At 31.4% G+C, this 22,680-nt stretch overlaps 2 protein-coding genes across 2 annotated transcripts; one reads left to right on the plus strand and one right to left on the minus strand.

Annotated features, from left to right (window-relative positions):
- The first annotated feature begins 638 nt into the window (after nt 1–638).
- Nucleotides 639–6,605, plus strand: LOC122607241 (anthranilate synthase alpha subunit 2, chloroplastic-like). Its single transcript, XM_043780177.1, has 11 exons — nt 639–846; nt 1,617–1,801; nt 2,825–3,014; nt 3,423–3,574; nt 3,671–3,786; nt 3,864–4,110; nt 4,218–4,274; nt 4,388–4,540; nt 4,751–4,831; nt 5,132–5,218; nt 5,970–6,605. The coding sequence occupies exons 1-11, from the start codon at nt 666–668 to the stop codon at nt 6,291–6,293; spliced, it is 1,773 nt and encodes a 590-aa protein (XP_043636112.1). The 5' UTR covers nt 639–665; the 3' UTR covers nt 6,294–6,605.
- A 711-nt stretch (nt 6,606–7,316) lies between these two features.
- On the minus strand, nt 7,317–10,965 carry LOC122607517 (zinc finger CCCH domain-containing protein 25). The gene is made up of 4 exons (XM_043780506.1): nt 10,679–10,965; nt 9,456–9,565; nt 8,860–9,047; nt 7,317–8,135 (listed from the first exon to the last, which is right to left on the minus strand). Exons 1-4 carry the CDS (start codon nt 10,849–10,851, stop codon nt 7,668–7,670), a joined length of 939 nt encoding a protein of 312 aa, XP_043636441.1. The 5' UTR covers nt 10,852–10,965; the 3' UTR covers nt 7,317–7,667.
- Nucleotides 10,966–22,680: the final 11,715 nt, after the last annotated feature.

Consider the following 22,680-nt stretch of genomic DNA (forward strand, 5'->3'; position numbering starts at 1 on the left):
TTTACAACTTATATATATATATATAGGGACAATCAAATAAGAACAGTCTTAAAATAAGAACGGTGAGAACACTAAAAAAACATCATTTTGATGCATTAAAAGTCCATAAAACTAACATAGTGCATAACTAATTATCATTATTTAAGTATATAGCAACAAATTGGCCTGTCAAAATCAAGAAAATCATGTTTTTTGTTTTGTGCATCCATCTTGGATGCATATTCTTCAAAATGATACATCCACCAAAAAACGTGATTTTTTCGATTTTGACGGATCAATGTGTTGTTAAACACTTAAATGATGATAATTAGTTCTGCACTATGTTAGTTTTATGGATTTTTAATGCATCAAAATGATGTTTTTTAAGTGTTCTCACCGTAATTATTTTAAGACTGTTCTCACCGGAGTGTTACCCTATATATATATATATATATATATAAATATATAAATATAAGATATAAGATAACAAATCATCAATTCACTTCAATCAAATACGTAGTTTGTTTGTTTGTTTTTTAACGGTAATCAAATACGTAGTTGACTAGTATAGAGGGACCGACATCGGATTACACGCGGCCCCACTTCGTGATAACAATCAGTCCCCTCACTCACTCACTGTATTAGACAAGTAAAAAAAAACATACGCACAAAACGATTAGCGTCCAATGCTGAAATGTCAAATGGAAACCCTAGCTATCTCCCACCGCCTTCTTCCGCCGTCCCACCGCCGCACTTCCACTCGCACCACCGTATCCGTCGTCTCCCCGTCCATCACTCTCTCTAACAGAACCTCACGTTTTCTCACACTCAGATGCTCCTCTGCTCAATCACCAACCGCTTCGTCAGGTACTCTCCCTAATTTACTTCCATTCATATTAGTTTCATTCTCTTAAGTCTTAATTGATTGATAGTTAATCAATTTTCCTTATTATACCGAAATATATCTTCTATGTTAAATTTTTTTTATTTATATATTGACTTTATGCTTGATTCTCCTGGAATACATTTTCATTTTCAATATATATATATATATAGAGAGAGAGAGATAGAGAGAGAGAGCGCTCTATATCTATATCTATACTTTATTTCTTTTAATATTATAAAGCAAATAGTTTTTTTTTTTTATAAAAAATTTAAGTTTCCAACATTTCATCAAAACCAAATTACATCAATAGCCTACGCTACTTGCTGACTTGCCACGCTTCCACCACAACCGGTGTCCGCCGCCCCGGTATTGTTCTACTTCAATCAAATACACCCATACTCAAAATAAACCGGGAACATTCAGAAATTTCTTTTTGAAGCATGATAAATCATTAAAATTAAGATACTTTATAGTTTATACTTTGTTTTTTGCATTCACATCAAGTATTTGAATCTTCATTTTTCGACAAATAAATGGAAATCTGCATCCATGCATTAGTGCTAATTTAAGATGCAAATGCGTCAATTTGATGAATTTCAGATGTAAAAGCATCAATTTTAAGTGTTGCGACCGTTCTTATTTTAAAGTGTTAATATTTAATGAAACATTATTGATGATTTCTAAGTTATTTTACTGAATTTGATAATTGAGTGATTGATGGATAATTAATTATTGGTTATCGTTGTGACAGTCGACCATTCGTTAAAGTTCAAGGAAGCTGCGAAGCATGGAAACTTGATCCCGTTATATCGGTCGATTTTTTCTGATCATTTGACTCCGGTGTTGGCTTACAGGTGTCTCGTTAAAGAAGATGATCGGGATGCACCGAGTTTTTTGTTCGAGTCTGTTGAGCCAGGGTTAAAGGCTTCTAATGTTGTGAGTGATTAATATCGGGTTTTGAAATTATGTTGGAAATGTGCGCATTCTCTTTTGTAGGTTTTACCTTTTGTGATTTGTATTTTGCTTAAAATCTTTATGAACACACAATGATAGAACACAATAACAATACTTTTACGTTTGAATGTGAAATGTGATTACATGAATTATATATAGCCACTGAGTTGGTGATGGCGGTGACTGGTGTGAAGAGTCGCAACTCTAACATTGCACCTATTTAAGAATCAGTTTCTATGATACGTATGGAAGTTATTCACTTAGGGTTTGACACTATATACCCTTGTATATTTTCATAAATACATACTTGACTCTTAATACAGCTTTACCCTATTTAGACTTTTCACCCATTAACTTCGACCCACATGGATTAAGGAAATTATAATTCAATATTCCACCTTAATTCCTTAATCATTGCCTTAAACATTTTCATTCTCATTAAGAACTTTTTTTTCAACTTCTGGATATTCTTTACTTTCACTTTGATCCTCCTCTATGTCTTCATTGCCGTCATATACTTCATTGTCATTACCACACGCATTTTGTACTAGATCCTGGTCTTTGAATTTGGTTTTGACTCACCACTTGCTTCACTTCTTGATCAAAACGCACTGCATTACTGCAACACTTTGTCAGTTTGTCTTGAATATAAACCATGTGTTCATACTTTCGTTCAATATCATCATCTTGACCACGCACATCATCTTCTTAAATATTAACTGGTCCAGCTTTGGATGGTAATTCACCACCTGCTTCCGAGTTCCTTTCTTGCAACTTGAGTCATAATCTCTGACATACTTGCTTTCTGTTGATGACTTCTCTTCACATTCTTTGTATCTTTTTTTGCTCTTGAACTAGAGTTCCTTTTGGACAGGAAAGTTTATATGTCAAAAAGGATACAAAGATGCATCGCCTGTGTGTGAGATACTGATTTTGGATGCTAAGTTGATGTTATTTTTTGATGATGTTGTTTTGTGAATGTTAATTGGTGAAGTTTCTATGTAGGGGCGGTACAGTGTGATAGGAGCTCAGCCTACAATGGAAATTGTGGCAAAGGATCATATGGTTACAGTTATGGACCATCATGAAGGGCGGAGGACAGAGGAGTACATGGAGGACCCTATGGTTGCTCCTAGGAGGATAATGGAGCAATGGATACCCCAAAGAATTGACGAGCTCCCTGACGCATTTTGTGGTAAGAGTTTGTGATATCTATCCACTGCACAAGCTAACTTATTCATCCTCCATCTAGATCCATAATCACCATTTAGTTATTCTTCTTCTGATCATCTCTTGCGGAAGTAGAATATAGGCAATTCTGAAGTAGCTGGTATATCATGATCAACATTAGTAGTACACAGTTCTTAGATTATATGATTTACACATGACTATATATCTTGCTTTGGCCTGTTATTTGAAGTTCTTGTTACTGTTGTCTAAGGCTCATGTTTTCTATGGGACATAGTCCAAATGAAACAGATATGGCGCAATTAGAATAGAACATTAGTCTATGTTTTTACATTTTGCATGTTAACTTGTATGCTTCAAATATGATGTTGGTTGTGAATTAATTTATGTAGTTTTCACTTTCTCCAAATAATAGGTGGCTGGGTTGGTTATTTTTCCTATGATACGGTGCGATATGTAGAAAAGAAAAAGCTTCCATTCTCAAATGCGCCAGAGGATGACAGGAACCTTCCTGATGTTCATCTCGGTCTTTATGATGATGTGATTGTGTTTGATCATGTTGAGAAGGTTTCTTAACTTTTTACTGTCAACATATTGAGTTGCTTTTATCATAGGCCTTCTGCTTTATTTTCGTAAAGTTTTTTGGTTATTTACAATCCCCAGAAAGCATATGTGATACATTGGGTGCGAATGGATCAATATTCTTCTGTTGACGAGGCTTTTAAGGATGGAACAGAGCGTTTGGAAACTTTACTATCTAGAGTTCATGATATTGTTCCGTAAGTAATCCAGTTTATTACTAATTGACATGTACATAGTTTGTAAATTGTTAGTCCTAATGTAACTTCCAATACAGTCCAAAACTTTCTCCAGGGTCAATTAAGTTGTATACTAGTCTATTTGGCCCCTCTTTGAAGAATTCAAACATGACAACTGAAGCTTACAAAGAGGCAGTGTTGCAGGCTAAAGAACATATTTTGGCTGGGGATATATTTCAAATTGTCCTAAGTCAGCGTTTTGAACGTCGTACATTTGCAGATCCCTTTGAAGTTTATAGAGCTCTAAGGATCGTCAACCCCAGTCCATATATGACTTATTTGCAGGTTGTCTGCTCTTTGAAGCTTGTAATTGGTATTTTATCGTGACTACATGGAGACAAAAGACTGTCCAGAAATAGTTACATGATACTCAATTATTTTCATGCAAACAGGCTAGAGGGTGTATCCTTGTTGCTTCAAGCCCTGAAATTCTTACTCGTGTGAAGAAGGTAGCCAGGATATTATCCACATCCACCTGTTGTTCTTTGTCCTAAAAATAAAACGTTCCAGTCAAGTACTTAAGCTTTTTGTAAGATTCATCTTTTTCCGCTCTTTCTGGCAGAGAAAAGTTACAAATAGACCCCTTGCCGGGACTATTAGGAGAGGGAAAACACCTAAAGAAGACTATATGTTGGAAAACCAATTACTAAATGATGAGAAGCAATGTGCAGAACACATCATGCTGGTTGATCTAGGAAGGAATGATGTTGGGAAGGTGTGCTTATCTTCATATATATTTGTATATGTGTCATATGCAGATTTTGCATATTTCTTATACAATATCATGTGACTACATGTTGTATTACCTGAAAGTGTTATATTTTCATGTTAAAGATGATGTAGAGAAAGATATCTGTTTTAACTATTTATTTACTTGGTTATACGTTAAGCATTTACGTTTAACTAAACCAGACTGATCTTGCAGGTTTCAAAACCCGGTTCTGTTAATGTCGAGAAGCTGATGAATGTGGAACGGTATTCTCATGTCATGCATATCAGCTCCACGGTAAATGATTTTCAACTACACATATAATGCTGGGTTCGTTCTTATTTCTAATCCAGAAACTAGCAACTCAGAAAGTACTGATGAAAACTTTATATTGCTTTGACGTGTAAAATAGATGAAAACCAGAACTTGAAAAGCAACCAAATTATGTTAATGAACTATCATTCCAGACATACCATGGAACATGGAGACCTCCATAAATTATCTATACAGATAATTAATCAGTACAATTTTCATCAGGAAAAGTTTGTTTGGTTCCTATTGCTAGAAATATTACAGTAATCACTCCTTAATCTGTAGGTTACCGGAGAGCTGCTTGATGAGCTGAGTACTTGGGACGCTCTTCGTGCTGCATTGCCTGTTGGAACAGTCAGTGGCGCTCCTAAGGTTCTTATTTTCTTGTCATGCTTCCTAATAATTTCCAGCATGTGTCACATCATTAGTTTTGGCTCGTATAAGTAAACCTACATATGTTTCATGTGTGTCGTATCATCATGCTATAGTGGAAAAAAAGGTTAGACATCAATTACTTACACTGATGTTTGAATCTTGACATGAACTCTTTTGGTCAGTTGGTCTTGAAGATATATTTGTGCTCCAATCATGCAGTCTACATGTAAATATAAAAGTTCATCTGTCGTTCATATTTTGTATACCCTGATTTCTTTGTGAACTCATACTCAGTGATTTGCAATGTGGCATTTTAGTTCCAAGAAGGTTTCCTTACACTCTCAATGGGCAAAATGGTCGTTTTGGATGATGTTTTATTCCTAATAGATCAAGTTTATTGAGCAAAAAGATTTAGAAAATATGAATTGGGTCAAACACGTTGAAAATTACCATGGGTATGTATTAATCACCTTAAGTTTTCCTCATTTTCTTAATATTGAAATGGCAAAAGAGTGTTTGTGGGTCATGCAGACCATACCTAACCTGAAAAAGTCCATCTTTTAACTAGTTACTTAAATTGGTCATTTTGCCATCTCTAAACGACCACCATGGGATCAAGAATACTAATTTTCAATGAAGACAGTAAAATGCTCATGATGCACAAGTGTTGGTACTAACTTCCGATATAATTTTGGGGCCTGATAACATTGCACTTATCCTACATCTTACTTTACCTTTTCTTCAACAGGTGAAAGCCATGGAACTGATTGATCAGCTGGAGGTCACTAGGCGTGGACCATATAGTGGTGGGTTTGGAGGAATCTCGTTCACTGGTGACATGGACATTGCCCTGGCATTAAGAACTATCGTGTTCCCTACAGCAGCACGCTATGACACCATGTATTCGTACCGGGATATGAACAAAAGGCGTGATTGGGTGGCTCACCTTCAAGCTGGAGCAGGTATTGTAGCTGATAGTGATCCCGCTGACGAGCAGAGAGAATGTGAGAACAAAGCTGCAGGTCTTGCACGTGCTATTGATCTTGCTGAGTCCTCATTTGTGGATAAGTGAGAATTAAGATCAAGTGGATGCTGTTCATGAGAGCACAAGGACATGACAAGAGCTGCCTTCAATTCCAATGTGATGCTTGGTTGTCTCTGGTACAAGTAAATTTTCCTCAGGCGCTGGTTGAAGGACACCATGGTTCGTTTAGGGTCTTGTCTTTTCATCATTCAGAAAAAAGTTATTGTTAACACAAAGCCATTTTCAAGCTTTTGGCTTTAATGTTTTTGTGTAAATGGTAGTTGCAGAATAGTGCAACTCAATTGACAGATTTATGCGTTTTTTCGATACATAATGGAAGATTTCTATCCATTTGCTAAACCTGTTATGGTGATTATGATTGTTTCACAAAAAGCATATGTGCAACGTTAGATTATCACTTGAATATGATAAAAGATTAAAAAAAAAAAAAGGTGGTCCGTTTATAGTACTCAATACATGATCAAAACACGAGATTTGCATCTGCCTACTAGAAGCAAAATAGAAAGCCTATGTTCACAGAGGCTTGGTGTAGATGGTCAATAATCCTATATCAAAGCCAAACTTGGTGTAGATACTCCCTGGTACAACATCTTGACGTCTACAATCTCAACCTGTCATTTAACCACGCAAACCTACCTATCAGATTGCCCAATTAACGGTTGTAAGAGTGAAACCATCTACTCATAACTGCTAAAAGTAAAATGTCCATCTCAAGACATGGTGAAGATACGCATATCGGCATATGCGATTCTGAATCGTGTTTTTGACCTGCGCGTGTTGACAAACGAGAAACGAAAACACTTGGTCAATGGTTCTAAGATCACAGGGTCATGAAAGAACTGCATTATTAGTTTTGGAAAACTTTCATTTGAAATTTGCACCGCTTTCAAATCTATTTTCAATCTTCTTCACCTTTCCCACAAGCTGGTCATATGGCATACTATCATAGTATCATTTATATTATGTTTGTCACATCAGATTATTTAGGTTACTCTGAAATGCTATGGATTTAAATATATGAAATAACGTAGTCTACATTACTCTGAAATGTTACTAAAAAAAATATATAATAATGCAGGTTACAGCTAATAACAGAGAAACCAAAGATGTAATTTCTTTTTGACACACAAAAGAGGCTTAGGTTATGAGAGCAAGAAGTTAATCACAAGCCAAACTTGGCAAGGATAGACCAAATTGATACAACGCGATAGCACATCTCAACATTGACACCTGATATTCAACCAAAAACCCTAACATCACGCCAACTTGCTCATTTGACCGCCATAAGAGTAAGACTAACTATTCATGAAAAACTACTTTACTGAGAGATGTGGTAGAGAACAATCGCAATTTGTGCCCTCCAAGCAACCAGTTATCCGTATCTTACAATGCTAGACAGATTCATCCTCTGTGTGATCTTTCCCGGTAGTCTTCATCCTTTCTTCTGTGGTCACGCGAGGCAGATTCTCCACGACTGCTTCTTCTATCCGATTTTTCACGGCTGGTTCTTCCATCAGCTTCTTGATATTCTCTTCTATACGATCCCGAATCATGTTTTGACTTTTTGTCCTTCCTCCGATCATGATCTTCTGGATCAAACCTGGGTGGCTTTTTCCCATTCCCGTGAGAGTCCTCGTCTTTCTTCTCTACTTTCGATCTGCTTTTGGTGTCTTCATCTCTTGAATTTGTTTCTTTTGTTCTGTGATAACTGTGTTTCTCAATCCTGGAATTTCTTGCATCTTTGTCCTGCATCCTTGTGTCTTGTACCTGGTTTGAAGGGCCTGGTCCTCTTGTTGCACCTTCAAACTTGTCATTCCCCCATCTAGAATTTTTGGCATCTTGGGCACCCCAGCCTGTGTTTGCAGCTCTCTGGATTCACAGGGAAAACGATTCATAGTTAGTATGGACTTGAGTATGGCAGAAATAACCAACGCTTTTGTATTTGTATAATTGTATAAGCTACCTGCATTTGATCATACAATGACCTAAAATATATAAATATACTAATTTGCTTTAAAAATAAAAGAGACATAGTTTAAGGTTCTACTGTGATTTTGTCAGTTAACCTATTTTTCCTGAAAAACTAATATCTGTAGTTACAAATGTGTCCTCTATTAAATATGGAGAACACTTGCATTTCTTTTATGCTAATTCCAGTGAGCTAAAAGATCAGAATTCAGCTAAGTTCTATCTCAGAGACCTGGATATTTCTGCATATGAAATATCTATCTAAACATCTTGTCCTACATTCCTGCAATGTCCAATATGTTAAATGAATTATTAAAATGGGGCACGTGTTTGACAAATCAGGGACAAAAATCCTGTTTGACATATGGTATCAGGTTATACCCTTTATTATTTCATGGCAAAAAGCTCCTAACTGAGACATGCTTATAGCAATACCCAAATATCAACAGACACAAAATCACAGTATATTTATGTGTTCAGGTATATTTCTAAAATTGTGTCCCAAGCAGTAAGCAAGAGAGGGATGACTACAACCTACAGACGATCTGGTCAGTTACCACGTTTAAATGTATAACAAATATATGGCACAATAATGTTGGAAGTTTCAGAATTTGGATTATCCTACTTGCTCATTATGGGAGAATTTACATCCAGCTCCACGGGTACAATCACCTCTCTGAAAAGCACGACAAACTCCTCGTTCCTCCCTTTTCTGTTGCTCTGCCTCTTCGTCCTCTTCTTCTTTCTTTTTGTATTTAACAACATGATCAACTCTTATAGTACGCCCAAGGACTTGGGCACCATTCAGATTATCTGCAACAATCAGTATTATCAGTTGCTGAAGAGCTTAAGTATCACTAAAACTTCAAGTTGGCACTTTTAACCCATTTACTAATAGATGGTTGATTTGAGTCAAAATGTCAAATAGAAAAATCAATTTGATTAGCTAAAGGGAAACGGGTCAGAAGTTACCCGAAGTCTTTTTTTTATTATCCATCTTAATCATGTAATTCAAAAGATTAGGCTTACATTCATTTAATATAAATACAGATGTGGTATTCACATTTGACTCCAATTATTTTCAAAAGATTTGGAAAATGGGGTGTCGGATCCACCTGACCTGCTTTTTGACGCTAACTTGTTATGACCCACTCATTTTACCACCTCTACTAATGTTTTAGTTTTCTTTCAATCTGAATAGGAATAGATGGAAAGACTAACCAACAGCAAGAATTGTACTCCTCTGGTCCTCATATGCCACAAAAGCAAAGCCTTTTGATTTTCCGGTGCCTTTGTCTCTAACAAGATTAACATCAACGATCTCACCATATCTGAATGTTAGATAATAAGTTAGTTTCAAGGTAACAAAAATGTTCAACTTATCAATATTCTACGTTTCATAATATCACTAAAGCTACCAGAGATGATGTCCTCGTTTATGAATTGTTATTGAAGTCCAATACTATGCATACAAGCTACACAGAATGCACTTAGACGTCTTGGTACAGAGAAGGAGGACGGGTAAAGTTGGTTCGAAGTAAAAAAGGCAACCTGTAAGTTACACAGTCGTAGATACTAGCCATATATTCAATTACACTGGACACAGTACATAACCAGGATAACTATCCAGCGGGATTTCAAAAAGCAATTGAGTATCGAGCTTCTAGAAAAGGATACTGATTTGGGTATTAACAGGTTTGCTTAAAGATTGATGTAGGGTTAAGTGGTTAACTTGTAGTTATGGGCATACATCTTGCATTTGTGGCATAAATTAAGACAAATATTTGAACCTCATACCGTCTTAGATACTACTTTTCTAACTATTGCATATGTTATTGTAAAAAAAAAGATCAAAATGCAGATACAACAACAACAACTGTACCCAATCCCTGAGCGGGGTATGGGGTGACAGTCTTACCTCTACCCAAAGGTAAAGAGACTGCTTCCATAAGGACCTCCGGCCAAGAATCAAAACACCACATTAAGAATCAAAAACACCCCCTCTACGTTGACAGCAACATTAATTAAAGACTAACTCAACGACCCCTTAAGAGGCATGATCACCCACCCTAGAAAACAACCGTCTACATCTCACCTACACTATTAGTAATGGTAAGCTACTAAATGAATACTTTGTCACACTTTGCCAAAGGTCTTTCTAGAAAAAGTCTCTCTGCCCTTTCAAAGAGGTAAAACCGTCTACATCTCACCTCCCCATACCGCGAGCGGAATTAGGTATCGTTGTTGTATTCATACCAAATTCAATTTCTAAAGTCTAAAATGTACACTGGATCAGAAACAAAAACTAATACAATATTTCCAATCAACATAAATCAAACAAACAATGCAATCTTTCATATAATAAAATCATGATAATTTCTATCATATTCGTATATATATATATATATATATATATATAAAGAAGGGAAAAGGGGGAAATTTACTGGGCAAAAACAGCAAGAAGATCGCCTTCAGTAAGATCAAAAGGAATGCCACCGACATAAACATAAGCAGAATCTTTGTATTTGGCATGCCATGATGCGTCTTCTGAGATTCCTAAGGACGCTTCTTTTGAATTTATGTTTTGTATTCTTTTCACTAATGTTAATGGGTTCATTCCGTTTCTTCTTCTTCCAAGTTTTTATCTTTTTTATTCGATTCGCAAGTTTAATCGGTTCTCCGATAAACCCTAAATCGCTCTCTGTTTTTTTTTTTTTTGTTTTTGTTTTTCTTTAAGGGATGATACTCATTTTAATTTTCTTTAACACTATGTACAAATATGATTGTAGACTAAGTATTAACTACACCAATACACTGATATGCTAAAATAATCAAATAATTTAGTACTAACTAGGAATTTAGGAATTTCATGCCGCCCCAATGGGCGACGTAAGTTTTTGAAAACGTTTACGTTTATGGGTGGGGTTAAAAAAATCACAAATTTATGGAAGACGAAAAATATTAAAACGCAATTTAAAAAAGTTACAAAAGGAATATACTAAACCAAAAAATAAAAAAAGAACAAAAAACCAAAAATAAATATGAAAACTAAATGAATAAGTTATATAAAAAAAACAAATGTTACATGTGAAAAAGGTATAAAAACGAAATGTTTAAAAGAGTATAAAAGAAATACAACGCAACAAAAATTTTTTAAAAAAAGAATTAAAAAAACATAGTAAATAACAAAATATATAGCATTTTAAAAAGTTATAAAAAAATATTAAATATGATAAAGGTATAAAAAAATACAAAATGTTATAAAAGATTAAAAAACACACAAATTATATAAAGTTAGGTGGTTAAAGTAATAAAAGATAAACAGGAGGGACTGAAAATTACAAAGCAAAAAAAGGAGGGGCTAAAATGCAAATACTTTACTATTAAAAACAAACAAAAAAAATAAAGGGGGAGGCTTGAACCCGTTACCTCCACCCCTAAGTCATAGAGACCAACCACTTTACCAAATTCACTTTTGTTGTCATAATTGCTAAGTCTATTATTTATATTAAAACTGCATGTAAAGACAAAAAAATAGTATTCACATCATACTCCTTTATTATAGTAGGTAATATTTATATTACAACTGTATGTAAAGACAAAAAAATACTGTTCACATTCTACCCCTTTATTACAGTAAGTAATATCAATTCTCTTTTCTTTATGTTTTTGGGGGAGAAAGGGTATATGATATTAGAGTAATTTTTACTTATTTTAGTTTATAAAAGACAAAGTAAAACAACTTTTTTTTATTTTAGATAATTCTATCTTGAATTACTAGAATGGTACTTTTTATGTATAACCTTTAATTAATTAATTTGCACTCTAACTCTTTATTTTAATAATTAACACTTTAAACCCTTATCTTTTAAAAAAATTACTATCACAATTACATCAATCGACACCACTTGACATCACCGACACCACTAGACCGCCTTCCCCAACACCGTCGCCGCATTGCGCGTGTACCATGCTCATTAAGTAACACATAAATAGCTTTTTACCCACATAACAGGTGAAATTTGTACATTTTTTCTACATTAAAAAACTTAATATATATTTACAACTAAAAGTTATAATATCACATTCATTGTGAAAAAGAAAAAAAGTTTAAGAAATAATATTTTTAAGCCATTAACCAAAAGATATGGGTACATATATATTCCAATCAATATAGTTCACCGTTATGTTACTCTTATCATATGACAAATGTGTTGTTTTAGTCTATGCATCTAAACAATCACATCAAAAAATTGTGTAATATTAAGGTTTTTTTTTTAAAATTTATAGCGTCATTAACATAAAACCTTATTAATGCAGAGAAAATGTAACTAAAATTTCTAGTAATAATATCGTATTCTTAATGTTTGAATATAAATAAACATTAAAATAATATTATAAATCAAAACAACTAAGTTTTTTTTACCAAAAGATGTTAGTTACATAAATGATATAGATTATCAACAAAAAGATAGACGTAGAATATATTTATCAGAAACAACTTTATATCAAAATCTAAATACTATATTCGATTTATCAATCCATTATAAATAAAAATTTTGTCAAATATTCGTATCAGACATTATTAGAATTACAATAAAAGTAAAACTTTATATACATGTATATAATATGTACTATATAAATGATTTCATTTATTTATTTGTAAGTTATTACATTAAAATAAAAAATTAACATTATTATAAAGATGTAGTTAATAAAGTTATTTAATAGGTTATTTATAAACTAAAAAAAAAACAAAACTAAGTGACTTATTTTATATAGAAGTATGATAACCAAAAATATTATCTAACAATTTTTTTGTCAATGATAATGTCATCAAATTAATTTAATGATAAAAAATAAGAGGTAAAGTTTAATCAATGGTCACACTTTCTTAATCTAAAGTTAAGAATTTTATTTTAATATATATTAAACATATTTTCCTTTGAGACTTATAGCTGTTTGGTTCATAAAATGTGTTTGAAAAAAATTGGAATCTGGTAAAGAAATTGAAATTGGAAAGTTTTAAAATTTATCATGTGTTTGATTGACAGAATTCAATAAAATTTAGTTAAAGGAATCTGAATTCAAGCTATGAAAATGACAATAATACCCTTTTTTGAACTCTTATAATAAATAAATAATTATATAAATAATTAAAATTATACAAATAATAAAAATAATAAACATAAATAATAAAAATAGTAATATTAATATGAAAAAATAATAGAAATATTAATATTATTAAATAATTAATATTAATAGTATTAGTATAAAGATATAAATATTAATAATAAAAGTAATTTTAATTGGCATTATTTTTAGTAATAATAAATATAAATAATAGATTTATATATATATACATATATATATATATAAACATTCAATATAATGATAATCATAGTAATAATAACGATAATGTATAAAAAAATAATATTATATTTACCTAATAATAGAAATTTTTTTATATAAAAATAACAATTCTAAATAATAATAACAATATGAATAAGTAATAAATAATGATAAAAGTATAGCAATTTTTATAATAATTATAATAATATAGATAAGATTAATAATAATAATATAATAACAAAAAAATAATACAATAATGTAAATATTAAATCAATAATAATAATAATGTAAATATTAAATAATCATAATTTAAAAATAATAATAATTGAATTTAAAAATTAATATGAATAATAATATAAAAATAATATAACTTGGGTGTTAGACATCTAACTTAGGTAAAAAAAACCCTTACATGCTAATTTTTAATAATTTGAATAAATGATTTGGCTCCCATGTATTTTATATTAAAAATTAGAATGTGAAGAGTTTTTCATCCAAGTTAGATGTCTAATAGTCTTATATTTTAATAACGTAAATAATAATATATTTTTATTTGTTTAAGTGCTTTTAGGTAAATTTACAAACATTCCATTGGAATGTTAAACTTTGCATCCATTTTGTAACATCCCAAACTTTTCGAGTTTGACTTATTGGCTTGACCGTTAGTCAACGTTGGGTTCGTTAAGGTTATATGCCCTATATGTGATTATGCGATTAAAGTCTTATGTGTTTTATGTGAAATGATTAATATGATGTATAATGAAAGTAATTAAAGCAACGTTATGAAAGTCAAGTGCTTGTTAGATCGTTAAGTCTCCCGGAAGGTGAATTAAGCTGAGAAAGTCAAGTTTAGAAGTTAAGGGGCCCTAAGTGTAAGATTAGGAGTTGATGGCCAGGGGTTAAGGTGCAATTAGGTATCCCTAATTGTCACAACTTCAGGACATACGTGAGAAATACCCCAGCTGATCCTCCCTCCCTCTCCTTGCAAGTTTCTTTCAAGATCTCATCGTTTCGTGTCGTTTCAATCAAGTTTTGTTAAGATCTTGAATCCCCTAAGTCTTCTACAGGTAATATAGGTAATATTCTCCTTGAAATCTGATCTTATGAGTCATTGATGAGTATTCAATTCAGGCCATGGGGTTTGGGTTGGGTTAATTGATTAAACGGTTACCGATTTCATGTTATTCGGGTGATTCAATGATTGATTTATGTGGTAAATGATTCAAAGATTAATTGGTATTTTCAATGAGTGATTTTGGTCTTATTTTAAGTGTATTTGATGTTCATAAGACCTGGAGATGTTTTAAAGTCGTTTGAGATGTGTTTGGTTAGGTTTTGGGGTTGATTTTCACGACTGGTCGTTGTAACTCCCGTTAGGGTTGTGTAACTCCCGTTACCTGGGTAACTGCGATAACACCCCCACTGTAACTCCCGTTACAAATTTTCATAACTCCCGTTAGGTGCGTAACTCCCGTTACAAATATTCGTAACTCCCGTTAGGGGCTGATTTTGTTAACATTTATAAATGACCATAACTTTTGAACCGTAACTCCGATTTTGACAAATAAGCTATCCACGGAACCATGAGAGAGTCTACTTCCTAATGGTTATGCTTTTAAAAGATGATGATGATTTCAAGTGTTCAGAAAGGTTAGTTTAGTGAGTGAATGTCGAGTTCCGTCGAGTTATGTAAGCTCTAAAGCATTAATCGAACCTCCAATGCATCAAGTCTTGTCGTGGGTCATGTTTATAGGTATCGAGACCTGAATTATGACCATAAGTAAGTGGGTATTTTATTAGCTCATTATGTCGTTTAATGATTATAGGTAGTCGGAATACTTGCAAAGCTCGGTAACTTACGTTATCATTTGTTGTGTACTGCTACGAGGTAAGATACACTACTCTGACACGCTGAGGGTTCAACAAAAACATAGTTTTCATATAATAACTTCCCCAAATGGTATCTTTTTTGCTTATGGGTATTCGGGATTATACGGGAGGTGATATGGGCTATGTAGATGCATATTGAAGCCTGAAATGCTACCCCATAGATATGTGACGTTATGATATGATATGAAATGCTTTGAGTTGTTATGAAATACATAATGAAATGAACTATGTTATGCAATGAAAGATGATATGTAAAGATATGTTATGAAATGTCATGCAATGATATGAGATGTAACGATATGCTATGAAATGAAATGTAATGTCTTGAGATGAATTGAAATGTGATCTATGTGATGATATGTGAAACGTGCAGATTACATGGCTTGTTCATCTAGTTCACTAGACTTATTAAGTTGCCATGACACGTGCACGTTTAAGGGTCCAAACGTAATGATGTATATGTGATGATTGTTTAGGTTGTGTAAACACCTAAACTATATGTGATGTGAAATCGAGCTCGTAAATTTGATGTGAAAGTGTTAAGCTTAACCCGTACTTGCCCTAGCCCGGTTAAGTGCGTTGATGTGGTTGCTTGGGTGGCTCCTTGCAACATGGTACAACGTGAAGAGTAATACGGGAGGTCTTACCAGCCCCATTGTCATTGAACATACGGATTACTCCTGGATTGGCTTGCCATTCCTTAACGACATTGATGTACTACTGAATGGTGGTTCATCTAGTCGGGTGCGACTTATGTCACACTTAACGAGATGCATATGTTATATGAGATGCGTGACTTTTGTCACAATTATAAAGATGTTCAAATGTGATATGTGATGATGCAAAAGATGACTAGGCACATTTAGGATGACCCATCCTAATATGAATAATGTTGATGATATGATATGTAAGTGTGATGATATGTTTGAGGATATGTGCCTTAACGACTTAATATGACTTTTATATAATGTTTTAAATGGACAAACGTTTTATAACTTATGTGTTATCTTACTTAGCTAATTTGTTAGCTAACACTTGCTCTTTTAAATGTGTTGTGCCCCCAGGTCCAACAATAGTGAGCAGGTAGATATGAGAAGATGTGAGGCATGGGTAGATGATCTTGAAGCTAGCTATAGTTTACCCATAGTGGCTGCTCGCTTTAGACATTTGCTTTATGTTTAAATATTAATGACTTGTATTGATAATGTACTCGGTTGTTTAATGTTGGGCAACCGATGGATTTCCATTTAGACTTATTTTGATGATATGGCTAGTAACACCATTTAATGAATAAACTAAACAGATTTTACTGGTTTAGACTTTTAAAGTTAATTCCGCTTCTTTTAACGCCGTTAGGCAAAAGTTTCTGGAAATCCTTATTTTTAAACGATGGGTGTTACAATTTTGTGATAGAATTTTGAATTCCGTGATTTAAGAAATTTGATGGAAAGTTTACCATTCCAATTCCATTATTTTTTCCAATCAAACATGGTAAAAGATGTGATTCAGATTTCAATTCCAACGAATTCCTGAGAATTGTGTGAACCAAATGCCTTGTTAGACATGAGAATTAAACCATTGACCTCAAATGTTCAAACTATTTGATTTAATACAAATTGATATTTAGAAATTCTTTGATTGAAAAAGTAATTATATGTGAAAACATAGATTTGAAAAAAACAGATATAGTCGTAATATACATGTTTTTATAAAATGTTGTTTGGAAAATGCAAGACCCTGTTTAAAAATCCAATTCAAAACACTATCTATTATTGAACTAGATTATTAAAAGAACACATAAAAAGAATAAAAAGTATATCAATATGACACCAGGATTTCACCCGATCATATTCTAATAGAAGAACATGTTATGTTGAAACCCTTAAACGTAAGAAAAACCTTTTTTTTGATGAGAATTGAATCCGTAACTTAAAATAATAATAATTATTAGTTCTTTTAAATATCTTACAGATAACTTTTATAAAAAATGCAAAACTATATAAGTTAATATCTAAAGTTAAGACTTGATAAGCCACATATGTGTATCTATTTTATATTTGCCTAATAAAAAAAGCTCATGCTATCTTTTTATATACTATAAGATAATTGTTCTAATATCTTATCGATCAATCACAACTCTTGATTTATTAAATTTTGACTTCTGTTGTTATAATTATACATTAAAATATGGGCTCACAAAAGCTTTAAGTATTAATTATATTAATAAGAGTAAATTACAAAAACCGCCTCCATAGTTTGTACATTTTATAGTGAACAATCCATTGTCGGAAGTTTTCTCATTAAGCATGCCTACCGTGGTAAAACTGTTACAATACCGGCTATCCTCAAGCTTAAAAGAAAGATATGCCCTTTTAAACTTATTTTACTTTATTTAAAGCTAAATATTATTTTAATCTTTTAATTAAGATTTAAATATGAAAAAAAATATCATCACCATTTCTTCTTTCATCTTTTTACATATTATTTCTCAATCCCTTTTTAAACTCCATACATTACTATCTATAACAAAACTCGTCCTTATTTACTCTTCAATTATCTAATTTATGATGATGTATAAATTTAAAGCTAAAAAATAGATTTTAATTTAAAAAAATGATTGGGGAACTTATGAGAAATATATTAAAATCAAAATCATTGTGATTAATAAATTAAATTGATAAGAAATAATATGTAAATAAAATAGATATATTATTGTGATGATTCAATTGTCGAAGGGGATAAAATAAAAGGATGGTTTAGGTAAGTTAATTATACTATTATTTAGTACGTATTATTATTATTATCAAAACAATCTAATGGTCTTAATTTAAAATAGCTTTTCATCTAAATGTGGATACTTTTTAGAAATTAATTTAAGAAACTCTTCTATTATTATTGTTAAATTAAATTGTGTTATACAACTAATCGTCATTGCTAAATCTTATTAAAATTTGATCGAAAGATAAATTAATATATCTATATAAATTAGTATTAAATAGTTGAATATAAATTTTTTAATATCTTTTGTGAATATTAATCTCTAAATATATATAAAAGAGAAACCTTAATTCATAATTGGAGAAGTATGGACCCTTAGATGAAGTTCAACTTTTAATTAGAGCTATTAGATCAAATGATGATGTCATATACCTTATTTAACTTTTTAGATTTAATTTTATTTTAATAAATTTAAATTATTATTATTTCCTTATTTAAATGGGTAGACATTAATAATTAATGTTTTTAATGATATAATTATGGAAACTGATATTTTTATAATTTACATCATTTTTATCTTTACTATTAATTTTTAATATTTTTTACAATAATTTTTTTTTAATGTAATACGCTTTTATTAAATCATATTTTTATATAGAATTTTTATCATATAACCAATAAATTTTGGTTATATGGATTTTTATATAGCACTTTTATCATAAAACGTTTTTATTAAATCAATGTTTTGAAAACTGGACCGGATGTCAAACCGGCCTTCTTAATAAACAACTGAAAAACAAATATGGAGTTTATAGCAAGTTATCACAATTATATATCAAAAAATAATTGTATAAAAATTGCAATGATATTATTCATAATTTTAAATTAGATTAACACAACATGCGATATATAGATTGATAACTAAATTGCTTAGTTATTTTAGCGTATAACAAAATTATTCGAGCAAAACGTTAAAGCACAAGTACAATGACAATGCAGACATATCCGGACGAATGAAAGACATCCAAATAAACGAAAACCTTATTTAGCGAAACCTCTAATAGATGATGTATCCATTTTTCAACTCTCTTTGTTAACCGGAATCTAAACAACCAAACAACCACTAATGTGACTTCATGTTTTTTGGTGGTTTAATTCTTATCTGATTAAATATTTGTGAAAATTTTGAAATTATGAAAATTTAACATGTCATTAATTATATATGTTTCCCGCGTATTACGCGGGTAATAATCTAGTTAGTATACTAAAAAACAATGCATTTGAGTCCAAATTTTATCATAAAAAAAATAAATTATTATCTAAGTGATTATAAATTTCAAAATTTTAATAAAAAATATGTTAATTTGAAAGTTTGAAGAACCCACATCTACCAATAAATATAAAACATATTATCTAACAATTCTTTTGTTAGAACTTATACAAATTTAAATAAGAATAATGACATGTTTAATTAGTTTTAATACTTTCATGAAATACAATATAAATCTGTTTAATTTCTCTAATCATTAAAGTTTAATCTATTAATTTATATTTTATCTTAGTTGATCTTTCTACTTGAAAGAAAATATTAATGGAAAAAATATACCAAAGAGTAGAAAGAAAGATACCAAGTAAGGCGAGACTGACGAGTGTATCTAAAAGTCAATGGATCCTGAATTCAAAATAATGGGACCTGTAAAGCTTATGTAGTTTTGTATTTTTTAGTTGTATTTAAATACATGATATATTTTAGTTATTATTATTATTAGTTAGTATTAAAAAAAGAAAGTGATGTAATCAAATAATCTAAAGGTCTTAGTTTAAAGTGGAAATTCATTTAAGAGTGGGAGTTTTTTTAGAAAATAATTTAGGAGACTGTTTTATATTTATTGTTAGATAGAAGTTTATTTGGTAGTACAGATTACACCCCGTAAATAATAATTATTATCTTTTTACATATATATATACTTATTGTCAACTTTTAATCAAGTGATTTATAGCCCACACTATTTTACATTAGTCTCATATCCGTGTAACATAATGTTAACGACTAAATAAGATTGACAAGGTAATTATAATATGATTTCATTCTATATTTTTATTCACCATTTCCACACGTCTCCCATTTTTTGGCACAAACCAATTTTATAGACATTTTTAATCTTTTATATCTTTTTTCTACTAATTATGAACTTTGAAACTAATTTATAGTGTGTCGCAAGCTGAAAGAGGAGAATTGGGTATATAGATGGAAAAAAAATTGATTATTACATAGGTTTATGCAAAAGAATATATATAAAAAAAAGTGAAAATGTTAAGAAAAAGATTTTTGACCAAAAATATTTTGACAGTTGTCGGAAGAATGTAGTGTGAAGTGTGTATTAGTCTAAAGTATCATCTCTATATGATTTTTGAAAGTCTATAAGATATATATGTCAAATCAAAAAGAAATGTTATAATTGTAAACATGATATTTCAGGCCTTTAATCTTGGCTTAATATAAACCAACTGGGTTGGATCAGTGGTTGGAGCTCATGCCTCTGGAAATAGAGGTCATGAGTTCGATCCTCATGCCCAGCAAGGCTGGAGGTCCTTTTCTAACTATGGTAGAACCTGGAAACAGCTTCTCTACCTTTGGTAGGGGTAAGGTTGTCTACATATCAACCTCCCCATACACCGTCGAAGACGGTATTGGGACCCAAAACCCGTGAAAGACGACATTGGGAGTTACTTTAATCTTGGCTTAACATACCTTTTATGTTAGAAAGCATTTGTTTGTTACTTAAAAATCATGTTGCTCACTAGAATTAACAAGTGTTTGTTTGTACTTTAAAACCATTTATTAAATGATTTACCAATTTCAACTTTAAGAAAAAACACGTTAGGTAACAAAACAAGTAAACAACTAGTGTGCTTTCTATCTTATTTTCTATGAGAAAATGAGTTTATTTTCAAAAGCAAACCACTTTAAAATATGCCATAAAGAAAACACACAATGTCCAACTCTTGTTGTCTTGTTGCAATCACCTCCAACAAAAAGATCAAGTGTTCCATAAGTCTCAATAAAATGTCATCCCCAACCACCAAACTTAATCATGCTAATTATTTTTTTCTCTTTAAAGTATGCCTAAAAAACTTCTATTTCTTAATTTAATAGATCTTTATTAATTCTGTTTATGATCACACAACTTAGCATGTGCCTTTTTCAAGAAAGTTATACAATGTCGGTCCCATATTTAATTAGCGGTATGATAAAAGCCGAACCCTCATTTTCTTTACTTCCGTTTTCAGTTTTTTTCCTTGTATGTTTAATTGTGCTATCGAATATCAATCTATCATTATCACCACGACAATTTAGGTAAACACCCTGACTTAGATAGAGGTCATGTGTTCAATTCTCATCCCATGCAAAAGTTAGAGGGCATTTTCTATCATTTAAGTAGAACATGGAAGCAGTCTCTCTACTTAGGTAAAGATAAGGTTTGTATACAACTTAACCTAGGGATGTGTATGGTTCAGTTTGGACAGTTTTAACCAAAAATCTCAACCAAACCAATACATACGGTTTCATGATTTTTCAAACCAATCCGTCCAAATTGTTATGTCGAACCAAACCAACCAAAACCAATTAATCCGGTTTGGTTTGGACGATTAAGCGGTCTTTTATTTTTTGAAATTAAATGTACAAAAACATAAAATAATACGTAGCATCTAAGATTCGATATCATGACATAACAAAATATTCATAAGTCTTATAAGACAAACAAACATAACAATTTAGGATTCGATATATATCATGTCTACAACTTTGACAAATAATAAGTATATACAATTTACATTATTAACTGTTAATATAGATATAAACTTACATTTATTAAAAGTAAATGGTCCGGTTTGGTTTTACCGGATTGTATAATATCTAAAACCAAAACCAAACCATACAAATGGTTTACGGAAAAAACAAACCGACGGTTTAAAATTTTGATTTAAAACCAACTAATCCGTTCAAATACCCCGATTTAAATGGTTTAGCCGGTTTGAACCAAACCATGCACATCCCTAACTTAACCTGCTCCATATACCATCGAGATATTGGGGCTCAAAATCCGCGAAAAGCGACACTGAGCAGTTCCTTTTATTATCACCACGACAATGTTTTTCCAATCCATTATTTAAACATTTGAAGGTGTCAACGAAACTTTTGGTTAACAGTGAGGAAAATATTTTAGTTGGGCACTAGTATGCTAAAAGAAATAATATATCATTTTAAAAGTTAGAAAAGAAATTTTCTTAAAATAGTAAGATGGTGATACGTGAATTGCACTAATTTCTTTCCTAATTTTATTTCTTGATGTTATCACTTGTCGTATCTTATGTTTAAAATGTATTTTAAGTTATTTATTTAAAAAGATTAATCATGCATATTCGATCCGTAACTAACCAATCATGTAGTAATACTTTTTTAGTTGTTGGTATTTTAAATTAG

This window comes from Erigeron canadensis, chromosome 7 (assembly GCF_010389155.1).
Source record: "Erigeron canadensis isolate Cc75 chromosome 7, C_canadensis_v1, whole genome shotgun sequence".
NCBI lineage: Eukaryota > Viridiplantae > Streptophyta > Magnoliopsida > Asterales > Asteraceae > Erigeron > Erigeron canadensis.

What these genes read in the sequence shown, in the direction of transcription:
- LOC122607241 (XM_043780177.1), top strand. Translation starts at nt 666, where the DNA reads ATGCTGAAATGTCAAATGGAAACCCTAGCTATCTCCCACCGCCTTCTT. An exon ending in GCTCCCTGACGCATTTTGTG is followed by an intron (nt 3,015 to 3,422) that starts GTAAGAGTTTGT and finishes TCCAAATAATAG; the next exon opens with GTGGCTGGGTTGGTTATTTT. An exon ending in CAGTCAGTGGCGCTCCTAAG is followed by an intron (nt 5,219 to 5,969) that starts GTTCTTATTTTC and finishes TTTCTTCAACAG; the next exon opens with GTGAAAGCCATGGAACTGAT.
- LOC122607517 (XM_043780506.1), bottom strand. Translation starts at nt 10,851, where the DNA reads ATGAACCCATTAACATTAGTGAAAAGAATACAAAACATAAATTCAAAA. An exon ending in GAGTACAATTCTTGCTGTTG is followed by an intron (nt 9,048 to 9,455) that starts GTTAGTCTTTCC and finishes TGATTGTTGCAG; the next exon opens with ATAATCTGAATGGTGCCCAA. An exon ending in AATTCTCCCATAATGAGCAA is followed by an intron (nt 8,136 to 8,859) that starts GTAGGATAATCC and finishes CTGTGAATCCAG; the next exon opens with AGAGCTGCAAACACAGGCTG.